At 36.6% G+C, this 14994-nt stretch overlaps 1 protein-coding gene across 1 annotated transcript in view; it reads right to left on the bottom strand.

The window, feature by feature from the left end:
• Positions 1-14994, bottom strand: part of naaladl2 (N-acetylated alpha-linked acidic dipeptidase like 2) — a 431375-nt gene that overhangs the window by 218140 nt on the left and 198241 nt on the right. Inside the window, exon 4 of the mRNA XM_079845128.1 lies at positions 10856-10975. Coding sequence (XP_079701254.1) covers positions 10856-10975 — 120 coding nt within the window. The remainder of the gene's footprint in view (positions 1-10855; positions 10976-14994) is intronic.

Genomic DNA, 14994 nt, shown 5'->3' with positions numbered 1-14994 from the left:
AATGCCAACAAGAGCCAACAACTCGTCCTTCAGAGGAATACAGAGGAGCACAACTAAACACACAGCACTTGACATTTACTTACAGTCTCCAACACACACAGCGTCTCAAAGAGGATAAGAGGAAATTAGCCAATAATCTTCCCGCTACTTATTTTTTTAATTACTTTTTGAAGGGTTGCCATTATTAAATTCACTGAAATTAAATCCGTTCATGTTAATTTGTTCCGTTATTGCTTTTCCCAAACCTGTAATTACAACCGATCACTAATTACTTCAACCCAAACAAATTCGTAGAGATACTAAATTCTCATGCAACAAGCGGTTATGTTTATAAATGTTAAGGAACATTTATTTAGTCACCCTCAGGACATCCAAAATGACTTCTTTTTTTTTCGTTGAACAGTAAAGAAGATTTGTAGCTGAAACCGTGGTCCTTGGTGATTCGTAAAATGCAAGTCCATATCTACAATCACATTGAGGGTAAAAAAAAATTTTTGTATAGAGTCAAAACAAAACTGAACAAGAAAGAAACACTATTTACAACAGTGCAAGAAACTGAACATTATTTACAACAATCTGAAGCTTGAGCTTCCTGTCGCATAATGACGTATGTGCGGGAGCTCAAACGTTGAGAATCTGTGAAAAGTCATTCTCCCCGATTGAGATTTTGATTACCAATACAACACACGTGTCCTCCCTCTCTGTTGTAAACAAATACAGCGTCAGCTCACGTGCCCAATATGTCATTATGAGACAGGAAACTCGCACTTCAGACCTTCGTGAACGTGCTTGCTGAGGCTGTGGATTACAGGTAATAATGTTGTAAATAATGTTCAGTTTCTTCCGCAGACCAATCGTTTCGCTTCATAAGACCTCACTGTATCGTCAGGAGTCACAGGTATACAATTCTTTTTGGCCTGTATGTTTTTTATTGACCCTCAAAGTGACGGTAGCCATTGACTTATATGATGGCATTATATGAATCACCAAGGACCACGGTTTCAGCTAAAAATCTTCTTTACTATTCAACTGAAAAAAAGTCACCTACATCTTGGATGGCCTGAGAGTGAGTAGATCAACAGCAAATTTTAATTTTGGGGTGAACTATCCTTTACATGTTGTATATGTTTGTATACATAATAAAGATGACTGTATGCAATTCATTAAGATGGTGGTAAAGTGTTCATTTAGCTTTTTACTGTAAAAAAAAAACACACACCACCAACAACATAAAAATCATCATAAAATACCAATAGTAGACATATAGATCTACATTTTAGGTCCTTCTTTATATTAGGTGGCCTAAACTACTATGTACTTGCATCAAAAAATAAGTACAATGTACTTGTGTTCATATTGTATTGCAAAACACTTTTGCTGATATTGCGGTGGGATACGGGTAAAGTTAGGGACAGGTGTGGTGATATGGGTAAGTTTAAGGGTAAGGTTAGGTGTAAGGGAAGTGTCAAAAGTGTAATTATAAAGGTAACTACAGAAATTAGTTACAGATTTAATTCTTAAACAGGTCATTTTTAAAATGTATATACAATGTAAAAACATGCATGTACACAATAAGTGCATTGTATCAAATTATTAATTTAAATGTTAGTACATAGTAGTTAAGGCCACCTAATATAAAGTGGGACCACATTTAAATGTAATCTAAACAAATAATATAATACTGATAGCTCTGTTTGTGTTCGGACTTTCAGTTTGTATTTTGATTCGTTCCTGTGCTCCTTTGTGCAGTTTCCCGCCACTCCTTTGTTTCTAAGTAAACATAGTTAGTTTAGTTCAGCTGTGTGTAGTCATTATCTCGTTTGTATTCTCTCCTTAAGTTGCACCCTCACCTTCAGTCTTTGTCCAGTCACTGTTATGACCCGTTGTGTTAATGTGTTTTCCCTGCCTGTCAGCCTGTTCCTGAGAGTTCTTATTAAAGTTTGTGTTTGGATTTGATCCTCTGAATTTTCAGTTTGTTCTTACGAGTACACACCATTACAAATGCATTGTGCAAATATCAATAAATTATCAATTAAATATATAAATCCTTATGAAAGATACAATTTTCTCTGTTACCTTTGTTCTTTGATGAACATTAATGACAGACATCATCAGTGATGCTGTCACTTTAAGATCTGCCACTGCTGAACATGACGCGGATCTGACACGCTGTCACACGCATCTCCTTTTCTCACAACTCAAGTTCATTTAAGACGTTATTTAGCTAATTTAAGACTGTTCGTATGAGAGTGCTCAACAAAACTGGCATTTTGGCATAATTCTGTGTTATTGTTTGTTCAAGCGCAAAAGAGAACCTGTATGTGCACACGATACTGGCACGCGCCTTTCTATGCGTTGTGTGTTTGACACACAGATACGACACTCACTGCAAAAAAATGCTCTTCTTATTTAGTTTTTTTTTCTTGTTTCCAGTCCAAATATCAAACAATTCTTAAATCAAGATGCATTTACTAGATAAGTAAAATGACATGAGATATTTTGTTTTGTTTTCTGGGGAACAAGAAACAAGATTATTTTTCTCACCCCACTGGCAGATAATTTAGCTTGTTTTAAGGAAAAACTCACTTAATTTTTATTTTATTTTCAAGAAAACAAGAGAAAAAATCTTGTCATTTTACTTATCTAGTAAATGCATCTTGATTTAATAATTTTAGATATTTAGACTAGAAACAAGACAAAATGACTAAGTAAGAAGAGCATTTTTAGTAGTGCAGACGGCACATTCTCTTTTTTCTTGTCGCGCTAAAACGGTTTAAAAGCATTTGCATGAATAAGAGTGTGACCATATAATGTAACGCTAGCCAAAGGATGATAGAAAAACGGATGCTGCGTTGATAGCGTAAAATTTTTTTTGTGTTAAACTGAAAAAAAAATATTGCATGCGTTAATGCGCTAATTTTTACAGCACATATGTATTATATGTATTATATATATATATATATATATATATATATATATATATATATATATATATATATATATATATATATATATATATATATATATATATATATATATATATATATATATATATATATATATATACCGGTATATATATAAATAAACTTACTGATTCAATTTTGGTAACACTTTAGTTTAAGGTGACATAATTACATGTTACTACACATTGTACTTGCTATAGTAATAACAGTAAATTATGCATAGTTACAAGTAACTAACCCTAAACCAAACCCTAACTCTATAGTAAGTACATGTAGTAATTAATATTACTCAGTACTTACTTGAGTAAGTACATTGTAACTGCATCACCTTAAAATAAAGTGTAACCGGAATTTTCACATAATAATGCTATTTTTACTTAAATATTTCATTTTTTAGTTGCATTTAGTGCAAACTGTTTCAAGTTTAATGCTGTTGCCCTAAATGAGACTTTTAATTCACTCAAAAACCCACTTTTTGTTCCTGTAAAGAGTTTGTCCTATATATCTACATGTACTTTCTATAGCCATGTTTCAAAAGCTAATTTTGAGGGTGACATTAGCGTTATATCAGAAAACAATTCTGTTCATATCTGTTGATTTACTCAGGGGAGACATTTACAAAAATACAGTCAATGTGTATACTCCTAAAATATTTCCATTTCAGTACCTTCAGGGCAGGACAGGAACTTTCGTACACCCTGGGGAAATCTGCTGGGGAAAGTAGGGAAAACAGAGAAGCAAATAGAACGACACCAACAGAACCAAGACAGCAATGTTGGAAAAGGCTGCTCTCTGTACTGCACATATACACTACATCATTTTTGTTTTATTAAATAGCCTGTTTTGATGCTATATGTGATTTTGAGACTATATTCTAAGGATTCTAAGTACAACTCTGAAAAATTTAAGGGTTTTTGGAGCTACTTGAGCTACTGTTATATTATGCTGTTTGTTATGAATGTTGCATGGTGCAAAGCATAAACATCATGAGCCATAATTCTTGGTTTACTGTGAAGGGAGACGGTACCATATAAACCTTTTTAAACCTTATAAAAGTGTTTCTGCCACAATTGAGCCGAATGCTGCGAGTCAAATTCACATCATTATCTACATTTGGAGTGTGTGAGAGTGAGCTGCATCAGCGCAGGAGTGTGCGTTGCGACAGAGATGGTAGATTAAGGTCTCGGTCAAAAGTGCCATCATTCTCTGGGCTAATTATCTGAGGAGGAGCAGTCAAAAAGCCTGATCCTCGCAGACTGAGAGTAAGCACTCGCTTTAAAGAAAATCAATAACTCTTCCCAAACAAATGACAGCTAAGAGTGCCTGGAACAGGGCTGGAATTCAGATCAAGAGTCTAGTGGTCCCAAAGGTCACTATTACCGTCATCACAGTGTCATAACAACTGAATCTACTGTATGATGGTGAACGTACATATACGACAGGCACTTTCTGTCAACATTCAATAAGTATCAATGAAAAATAAAACAACTATAAAACCATTGATTTCATCCAAAAAGAAATCATCATATGCTCACATGTACAGATTTCCTTTCGTGTCCTTCAGAATAATTCGTTTAAAGGTTTTAACAAAATGAAAAGTTATCTTTGTAACACTCTTGCATGTTTTGCAAAAGAAATGTATCAGAACATCTTTTCATGAATTATTTGAAATGTGGTATTTAAAACAAGAATTTCACACACTTACTGTATTGCATTGCTACACTCATGTAAAAACATGAAGTCAACAGGATATTGTAGATGTAATGTCAAAAAGTTATTGTCTGTTTTCAAATTCTAAATGCTTTTATTCATGCGTCCTTAAAAAAGGAAAGCACATTTGTGAGTACAAATCAGTCATCGCTTACATTTATTCATTTAGCTGAATTCCATAACATATACATACAAACACCGATCAGGCATAACCTTCCTTTTGCTGCCAAAACAGCCCTGACCCATCAATGCATGGATACCACTGCTGTGATATCTGGCACCAATATGTTAGCAGCAGATCCTTTAAGTCCTGTAAGTTGCAAGGTGGGGCCTCCATGGATCGTTTGTTCAGCACATCCCACAGATGCTCAATTGGATTGAGATCTGGGGAATTTGGAGGCCAAGTCAACACCTCAAACTCATTGTTGTGCTCCTCAAACCATTCCTGAAAATTTTTTGCTTTGTGGCAGGGCACATTATCCTGCTGAAAGAGGCCACAGCCACCAGAGAATACCGTTTCCATGACAGGGTGTACATGGTCTGCAACAATGCTTAGCTACTTAAGCTCTGGGACCATTTTTGGGATTTCCGCCTGGATTTGGCCTACCCAAATTGAAAAGCTTCCCATACCCACATACAGTGGTCTAAATACACAATCTTGGTGTAATTTTAGAGGAAATCCTTTGAAGTTTCATACGCCACTGCTAAAAGTGATAAACATGTAAGTATGTGTTTGATTTGTTGATTATAAATTCAGTTTTGAAAGTGTGTAACTCAGGCCCTGTGTGCTCTAGCACCCTGACAAAAATCTTTTTTCCAGTATTTTCTGGAATCTAGTGGACCACTGCAATGGTCAGTAATATATATATTACTGAGTGTGTATATATATATATATATATATATATATATATATATATATATATATACACACTCACCTAAAGGATTATTAGGAACACCTGTTCAATTTCTCATTAAAGGGGGGGTGAAATGCTGTTTCATGCATACTGATCTTTTTGCACTGTTAAAGACTTGGATTCCCATGCTAAACATGGACACCGTTTCATAAGCTAAGGTGGACGTTTAATGGGAGTATTTCTTTGCCAAAATTAGTACTTCCTGTTAGTCATAAGTTTCGGAAAGTTTTTTTCGATCATGGGTCCGCTTGACGTCAACAGGGCGGAATTTCCTTGTATGGGCCGTACGGACAATTCTACCGGAAGAGCGCGCGCGCGAGAGAGAGAGAGCGTGAAAGCAATAGGCTACGCCCATCAGAGCACTGGCTCGTACAGATGGAATTTGCTTTTCCGGATCAACAACTGAGTTGCGCAAATATTTATGTCCGTTCCCTGCATTTCGGTGCCGATTGTTTTATAAACAAGGCCCAGTTCGACGCCGGATTTTCAGATCGCCTAATACTGAAGGATGGAGCGGTCCCAACGATAAAGGTCCCAACGTTGGAACCGCAGGTTTGACTGCTTCAAATGTCTGTTTTTGCCTATGCCCATCAAGTAGCCCAAACATGATCACGTATTGATCAATGGAGCATGCGATGTATAGTGTGTGTACATTTGTTTAGCTGGCCACTATATGTGTATGTTTGTGTATTGTAAAAGCACTCCAAACAACAATACACAAAGAATGGGGAAATATGTTGAACTAAATAAGCGCGGTTCTTCATTCAAATGCGCTACTATTCCATGTCTTTCTATGTAAACACTAGCCTGACGCGCAAAACCAGTCCGCTTACTACAAATCATGTCTTCACAAACCACGCGTAAACACACATACACACACACACACACACACACACACACACACACACACACACACACACACACACACACACACACACACACACACACACACACACACACACACACACACATTGTAACACTCGCGCTTGACATGGTGTTCTAAATAACACAAGCCGCTAAACATATTATATAGTTAGTGTAACTTATACCACATAGTCGACGTCCTGCTCTAGTCGTTTTTGCTGCTGCTCCTGTTCAACTTCAGCCTCTGGGTCTGATTCCGGATCATAGATGTATGGCTGTATCTGATTAAAAGCCATTTTTTATGTTGAATAAAGTTTTTCCCCGCTTTTAGGGATGACGCAGCTTTCAGACGCACTCAACACAGTAACAGCGGCGCGCGCTCGACATTCTTTAGCTCCGCCCACACGATACGCCCCCAGCCGCACGGCTTTTTCCGGAAAGACTCGGAACAGCGCATCTTTCTTTTATAATTATAATAAAAATAAAGACTTTTCGGAGATATGCAGGATGCAGTGCTACTCTATAGGTACTCAAGATTGACATGAGACTGACTGAAACTGAGTGTTTCCCCCCCCCTTTAATGCAATTATCTAATCAACCAATCACATGGCAGTTGCTTCAATGCATTTAGGGGTGTGGTCCTGGTCAAGACAATCTCCTGAACTCCAAACTGAATGTCAGAATGGGAAAGAAAGGTGATTTAAGCAATTTTGAGTGTGGCATGGTTGTTGGTGCCAGACGGGCCGGTCTGAGTATTTCACAATCTGCTCAGTTACTAGGATTTTCACGCACAACCATTTCTAGGGTTTACAAAGAATGGCGTGAAAAGGGAAAAAACATCCAGTATGCGGCAGTCCTGTGGGCCAAAAAGCCTTGTTGATGCTAGAGGTCAGAGGAGAATGGGCCGACTGATTCAAGCTGATACAAGAGCAACTTTGACTGAAATAACCACTCGTTACAACCGAGGTATGAGGCAAAGCATTTGTGAAGCCACAACATGCACAACCTTGAGGCGGATGGGCTACAACAGCAGAAGACCCCACCGGGTACCACTCATCTCCATTACAAATAGGAAAAAGAGGCTACAATTTGCACAAGCTCACCAAAATTGGACAGTTGAAGACTGGAAAAATGTTGCCTGGTCTGATGAGTCTCGATTTCTGTTGAGACATTCAGATGGTAGAGTCAGAATTTGGCGTAAACAGAATGAGAACATGGATCCATCATGCCTTGTTACCACTGTGCAGGCTGGTGGTGGTGGTGTAATGGTGTGGGGGATGTTTTCTTGGCACACTTTAGGCCCCTTAGTGCCAATTGGGCATCGTTTAAATGTCACGACCTACCTGAGCATTGTTTCTGACCATGTCCATCCCTTTATGACCACCATGTACCCATCCTCTGATGGCTACTTCCAGCAGGATACTGCACCATGTCACAAAGCTTGAATCATTTCAAATTGGTTTCTTGAAAATGACAATGAGTTCACTGTTCTAAAATGGCCCCCACAGTCACCAGATCTCAACCCAATAGAGCATCTTTGGGATGTGGTGGAACGGGAGCTTCGTGCCCTGGATATGCATCCCACAAATCTCCATCAACTGCAAGATGCTATCCTATCAATATGGACCAACATTTCTAAAGAATGCTTTCAGCACCTTGTTGAATCAATGCCACGTAGAATTAAGGCAGTTCTGAAGGCGAAAGGGGGTCAAACACAGTATTAGTATGGTGTTCCATATATATATATATATATATATATATATATATATATATATATATATATATATATATATACAAATACATACACACACAAGTTTTTCTTACAATTTCCACTGTTACACTCTTCATTGAAAATAATATCCCAAAACAAAAATGAATAAATAAAAAGTGATACTGCTTTGCAGAAGCAATATGAAAATAAGTGTTTTCACAAATGGAAAATCTTGTAATTTACAGGCCCTCCTGGCAGTCCAAACCCACATGACTTTATCAACCATGAAACACAAGGATGAGGGATGAGAGGATGGTAATTGTAACTGCTGAAGCACCGAAAGGCACATAAACTACCATAACAACAGTTCGATCCATCTACACACTCTATTCCAAGGCTTTTGAAGTCATGTGACTGCTTTGTTTGAAAAACAGGCAGAATTTCAAATATGTAGTCACTCAAAATCTTGCATTCAAAAAGTGCAGTTTGCACACTCAACTCTATATAAGGACAAGAAGGCAGAGAAGAACACGGTACTTGAATCATCAACAAATGAATGAGATTTGAGGATGGATGAAGTCACAATACAGACTTTGAGAACCCCTGCTACACTCCTGAAAACATTCTATCCGGAGAACATTCTATTGAAAACATGAAAGACCAAGACAGCAAAACCAACAGGTATCTTTCTTTAATCACATCACCTGTGCATCACCCACTAATAAATATCAGTGATTCCCATTACTCTAGTAGTCTAAAGTAATTGTCTTGGAGAAGGTTTAAAGAGATGGTTTATATAATTAAGTAATTTTAAAAGACATGACTTGAGCTGTACCATAATTGTTTATGCTTTAAATCACATATAATGATTTCCCAAACAGCCGCACAGTGATTTAATTATAAGAAATAACTAGCTTAAATCTCTGTCATGATTAAAAGCAATTTTAATAATCATGGTTATTTGTTGGACTAATGAGACTAAGTAAATCTAATTTAGTCATTAATGAATGACTAGCGTCTCTTTGAAGGGATTCCACTTGATGATAAAGAATGAATGTCAGAAAATTGTTCATTCCTTTTTCCTTAAAAGTTCATTGATTTGTCATATACACAATACAACAAATTGGCATCTGAAGTTTTGATTAAATGGGGTCAATGAGAAGCACATAATTCCACATACGCACTACTATTTAAAAGTTTGAGGCCAGTAAGATTTTTGTATTGTTTCATTGAAAATTAAAAGTCTCTCATGCTCACCAAGGCTGGATTTATTTGATCAAAATACAGTAAAACAGTGTTGATAGGCGCCAGAGAAGAAGGCTACTTCAACATTTTAAAAATAAGTGAAATATATATATTGCAAAATAATTATTTTTCATTTAGTCATACTATTCGACTGGTAGTATGTTAGCACCTATTAAAAAATAAAAATGTTTTGTGTGTGTGGAGCGCCGGACAAATGGATGTCTATAGGTCTGACTTTTTTTTAAAACACATGTGACTTGAGGCTGAGCTCTAATGGACTTGTTTCAGACTGTCCTCCCACTTTTGATTTTAGTGAATCAATATTGTTTTTATATATTTTGGCCTCGTGTGATTGGATCGTTCTTGATTTTCTAGTAGGTGCAATATCTCTTCCGAGATTAAATTCAGTTTTATCTTTACAAAAAATCCTTTCACAAGGAGTTCAAATTAAGAAATAAATAAGTATAATTTAGTTATAAAAGTCATGCCTTTTATTGTTTTCACTGTTTGCTGTTTCAAATTCCTGTCAACAAAGCATATTGTGGGCAAAGACACAGAAGGTAAATTAAACGATGACTTGAGGTGATCATCGGGGTCCATCCAAGCACAATGACTTGTGTCATATAGTTATACAATGGACGTGTCTCTTTTCAAATAAAATATAAGTCTTTAAGTGTTTCTTTATGGAAGTATCATTATATGTATTACATTAAAATAGACAAATAATATATTGTCTCTTATTCAATTGGACAACTTGACAAATATGTTGTCAACATCATTAAAATTTTAATTAAAACTCAAATTCACTGATTCTTGGTACATTATTTCATGTTTTAGTTGAATTTTCAACATCCATTTTTTAGCTAAGCAGTAATGAAATATTATTATATCACTTGTTAAATGGTTATTTAACAATTACATTCAGTCCTGTATTAGTGTGATTCTGTTTGCTTGCACCACTGAAAAACAGTATTATTTTATTCCTGTGATGTCAAAGCTGAATATTTGCAGTCATTACTCCAGTCTTCAGAGTCACATGATCCTTCAGAAATCATTCTAATATGCTGATTTGCTGCTCAGAAAATATTTATTATTATTATTATTAGTAGTAGTAGTAGTAGTAGTAGTATTATCAATTATGAAAACTGTTTATTTTTTATAATTTATTGTGTGTAAACGTGATACAAGTTAATTAAAATGCCGTCTATGGAGGAGTCTCTCGGATTTCATCAGAAATATCTTAATTTGTGTTCCGAAGATACACAAAGGTGTTACGGGTTTGGAACGAGAGGGTGAGTAATTAATGACAGAATTTGAATTTGTGGGTGAACTAACTCTTTAATGCATCCTTGCTGAATAAAAGTATTAATTACTTTAAATAACAACAACTTTTGAATGGTATTGTACCTTAATTTACATCAAACATATATATAAATTTAACAACATACCTTGTAAAGCAAAGGTGTTTGTCCAAGTTTTAGCAGTGCTATTTTATTGGTCACATTTGTAATAGCTTGGACTCGTCTCAAATCCCCAGGGCTCCCATACTGAACGTCCACCAACTCTGCCTGAAAAAAAAAAAGATATTTTTTTAAACATTTAAATTTTTAAAATGGTTCATGGTAGAGTCTCCCTCAGTGTTCTGACCCCTCTCGCTGTGTGTGTGGAATAACAAGCCTCTGATTTGTAATGTTGTGACTCACGTAACTCACCCCATAAAGCTAGTTGTCACATTCATTACAGATAGCAAAGCATGAGTGAAAACAAAGTGAACATATCTGGCTGTGTATAATGGGGGACAAGTACATATATTAGCCACTGTACAATAAATCACGCACTGACACAGCATAGATGTCACAGCTCTGAAAGAATTCAAGGCAGATTCAAGGCAGCTGCAGGCCGTGGCGTCCTCTTTTGTCATTAGGTTTGCACTATTACACCAGAACCCGGTTTGTGAGTTTAAGAAAAGTGAGTACGTCCAACTGACGAGGGCTGATGAGGTGGGGTCAAACTAAATGCCATTTAAGGCCTGGAGACACAAAGTGGAAATGCATTACCTGAGCTCAATTCATTTTTCATTGGTCTTGGAGGTAAATGAAACATGATTCCGGGCAGGAGAGTACATCTCGCAGGTATCACAAAACCACAAGACCAGTGAAAGATGGGATTTATCACTAATGTCTGCATTTGCATTATAAAAGTGTTCCGTCAAACCCCAAAGAAACGGCAGAAAGTGGATGAATGGGAATGGATGAGATTTGTTCTGAGAGGCTGTTATTAAGGTAATGAAATTAACAAAGGCACACATTGTGGAGAACAAATCGCTCCTCTAGACGAGCGACGGCTCCTTTCACAAGTCAGCTCACCCCCGGCGACTCGAAGCAGCTAGAAGAAAATAACAATTGTTTTCACATCTACGTGATTGAGGAGTGCCCCGTAATTACACATTATTTTGAGGAGAATGTTAAATAACACCCCAATCACACGGTGCCTTTTGAGGACAAACTGCGGGAGCGGAGACATGTCCACTGTGTATAAAAATTCAAATTTAGTTTGTGTATTCCACAAACTAAAGAGGCTGAAAAGCATTATTACAGTGAGAACCTTTAAATTGCAGAATTTAAAATGCCCTCCTTGTGTCCATTTGATTGAACTTTTTGTAAATGTCCATGTAAGATTATAATTCGAACTGTTAACACACAAGCTTTGTCGAGATGTGGTAGACACGTTTCATCTTTTCAACGCTTTACTTTTTATATAACACAATCAATGTTAAATGAATACAAATGACCACTCCCGAAAGTATAGCTCACATCCATAGAATAGCTGAGGGATCAAATCCACTGCGTGGTTCATATGTTCTAAAACTGTTAAGTCTGAACAATATACAGTTCTTTATTTCTCAAAAAGGCTTAGTGAAGAGCGGGCGGTTCACGACAGCACTGCAGTGTCTGCCAATTAATGTTACAAAAAAAAAAAATTCAACAAAAAAATAACATATCAGTTTCAACCATAGCTAAAATCAAGAAGCTGAACTATTTTCCTTACTCTTTAAAATTGTATTAGACCTGAAAAAGTCATGGAAATGAATAAAATCTAAGCTAATCTATGCTGAAATATTTGATGTGCTAGTTTGACAAAATGTATGAAAGGGGTCTTCAGCCTGTAGAAAACTCCTGTCTTTGAGTAGGCCAGAGACAAACACCCTTAAACTAAAGGAAAAGAAATGGAACTTTCATTCTCACCAGACCTCACTTTCTTCTTAGAGAAATTAAGGGCAGTAATTGCCCAGCGCCTGCACCTGATCATCACTAATATGCTGTGGAGAGAAATAGCCAGGGAGCATGGAGGATTTAACTCATCAGAACTAATTACCCTCGGGAGCCCCCTCAAACTTATTACTGACCAGAGGTAAAGCCTCCACTAAATTTATCACAAACAATCAAAGCAATCAAATGCAGTTTTTTTGGTGTTTGTTTCTTGTTTAGACTTTAAATGATTTGGCCATCTGAACTGAGTAAAATGACGGGCACTGACAATTATAGATTCCCTGAAGAAATGAAACTCAACTATCTAAAGCTCAATCTTTGTTGATTAAGGCCCTGTCCACACGAACACGGGTATTTTCAAAACCGCAGCTTTTTTTACGCGGTTTGGCTGTTCGTCCACACGCAAACCCAGTATCCGGTTACTGAGACTTTTTTGAAAATTCCGGCCAGGGTGAAGATTTTTAGAAACTCTGGTTACAGCGTTGTCGTGTGGATGGTGAAACCGGAGATTTCGGCTTGTTAAGTTGAAGTGTGCGCCGTTCTCTCCTTTGTTTGACGTTAGATTGTGCGCCGTTATTGCAATGGAGTCTATGCAATGGCGGATGTAGCTTTTAATAACTCCGCTAACAGCGCTCATCACATGTATACAGATACATGCACAGTTATCTCATTGTATTGCAGAACAGAGGCGCCAGAATGCAATAATATAACATAGTAAGGCAAGTGTGTGAAGCTTCAGTCCACTTGTACAGTTACCTGTCACTGAGTCCAAAGTAAACTTGTAGAAGGATTTCACTGAGCCCATGGCATCCCAGTGCATCAGTGCCGACCCATGTGGTAATCAGGCAGCCAATCATAGCATGGTTTTGCGTTTTCATGTGGACAGAGATTTTTTTTAAACCGTGCTTGTGTGGACACGATTGTTTTTTAAAACGGAGGAGGCAAAACTCCGGTTATAAAAATACCCGTGTACGTGTGGACTAGGCCTAACCCCCTCGAGTCGGCCATCGCGCTGGCGTGATCAACTCGCTTTTTTTCTTATCAGTGCCAAACAGACTCAAATAACTCTGTCGATTTGTATCAATCAGGTAAGTGTTATACATTATTATAATCTGTTAAGTTTTTACTTTTATGTGTGTACAGTCACAATAAAAACAAAATGTTGTGCTTTTTGCAAAATAAAGAAAACAAACATAATGCGCGATCTGCAGCCTCGTTCATTCAGATAGTCTTCAGAAAATGAACTGTAACTTAGTGAATACTTATCACAAAATCATGAGACAAATGTCTAAAGAAACATGGAAATGTTAGGTTTTAAATAATGTAAATCAAAATGAAAACAAATATTCTCTGTTTATGTAATCTTTTTGAAAAGAGAGAGATGTTTCATTATTTTTTGCTATTGAAATGACTTGGAAAAAAGTGTCCCTATCAACCTGAATTCACCCTATACTCTTTGAAATCATAATTGCATTGCATTTTGTTGTTTTAAATCTCAAATATTTTACTTATAACATTCATCATTACCAATTATTCACTTATTTGTATTTATTGAATACTGAATTGTGTTCAGTGTCACAATATTTTTTTTTAGCACGAGACTTCTTTCAAAAACATTAAAAATAGTATAAATCTTTTGATCCTTTTTAATATATTAGGCCTTTGTAATGTGCCTTTGTTGACTACATTCTAAATAAACTACAACAAAATATATTTCCTTTGTCCTGTTGCTCTTCCTGTTTGGTTTCTGTCTCTCCTCATTGTCATATTAGTTGTTATAGTTACCATCATTGAACACACCTGCAGCTAATGATCTACTCATTGTTCTGTGTATTTAAGGTCTTGGTTCGTTGGATGTATTTGTTTATGCTGTTCTCCGTGGTGGATCGTATTGGTGTTCTGGGTCAGATGTTCTTGTATTTTCATGTGGAGTCTTGTAATTAAAAGCGTGCGTGCAAGTGGATTCTCTCTCAGCCTCTTCTCTCAGTGATCCATTACAAGGTCTCATTCACTAAGCATGCGTATGCAGGCACTTGTGCGTGAAATCGGCGCAAGAACATGTTCACAAACAAATTGTGATTCACCAAAACTTTTGTACTAAAATGTATTCTAAATTCAAGAAAACATGTAGGAACAACTGAAACTATTTCTCTGTGCAACATTATAATCGTCGACTTACATACACATAGGCTATTATATTATATTATTATAATAAAATGTAACTTAATCCTAAATATATTGCATCATATAGGCTACAGTGAAAAAGTAAGAAAAGCTGTGTTATAGCGAGGTTTCTCTAAATAAAGCATATTTACACG

This window comes from Gobio gobio (assembly GCF_949357685.1).
Source record: "Gobio gobio genome assembly, chromosome: 19".
Classification (NCBI taxonomy): domain Eukaryota; kingdom Metazoa; phylum Chordata; class Actinopteri; order Cypriniformes; family Gobionidae; genus Gobio; species Gobio gobio.
Note: the sequence above shows the minus strand (reverse complement) of the source record. Positions and strands in the feature narration are given on the sequence as shown.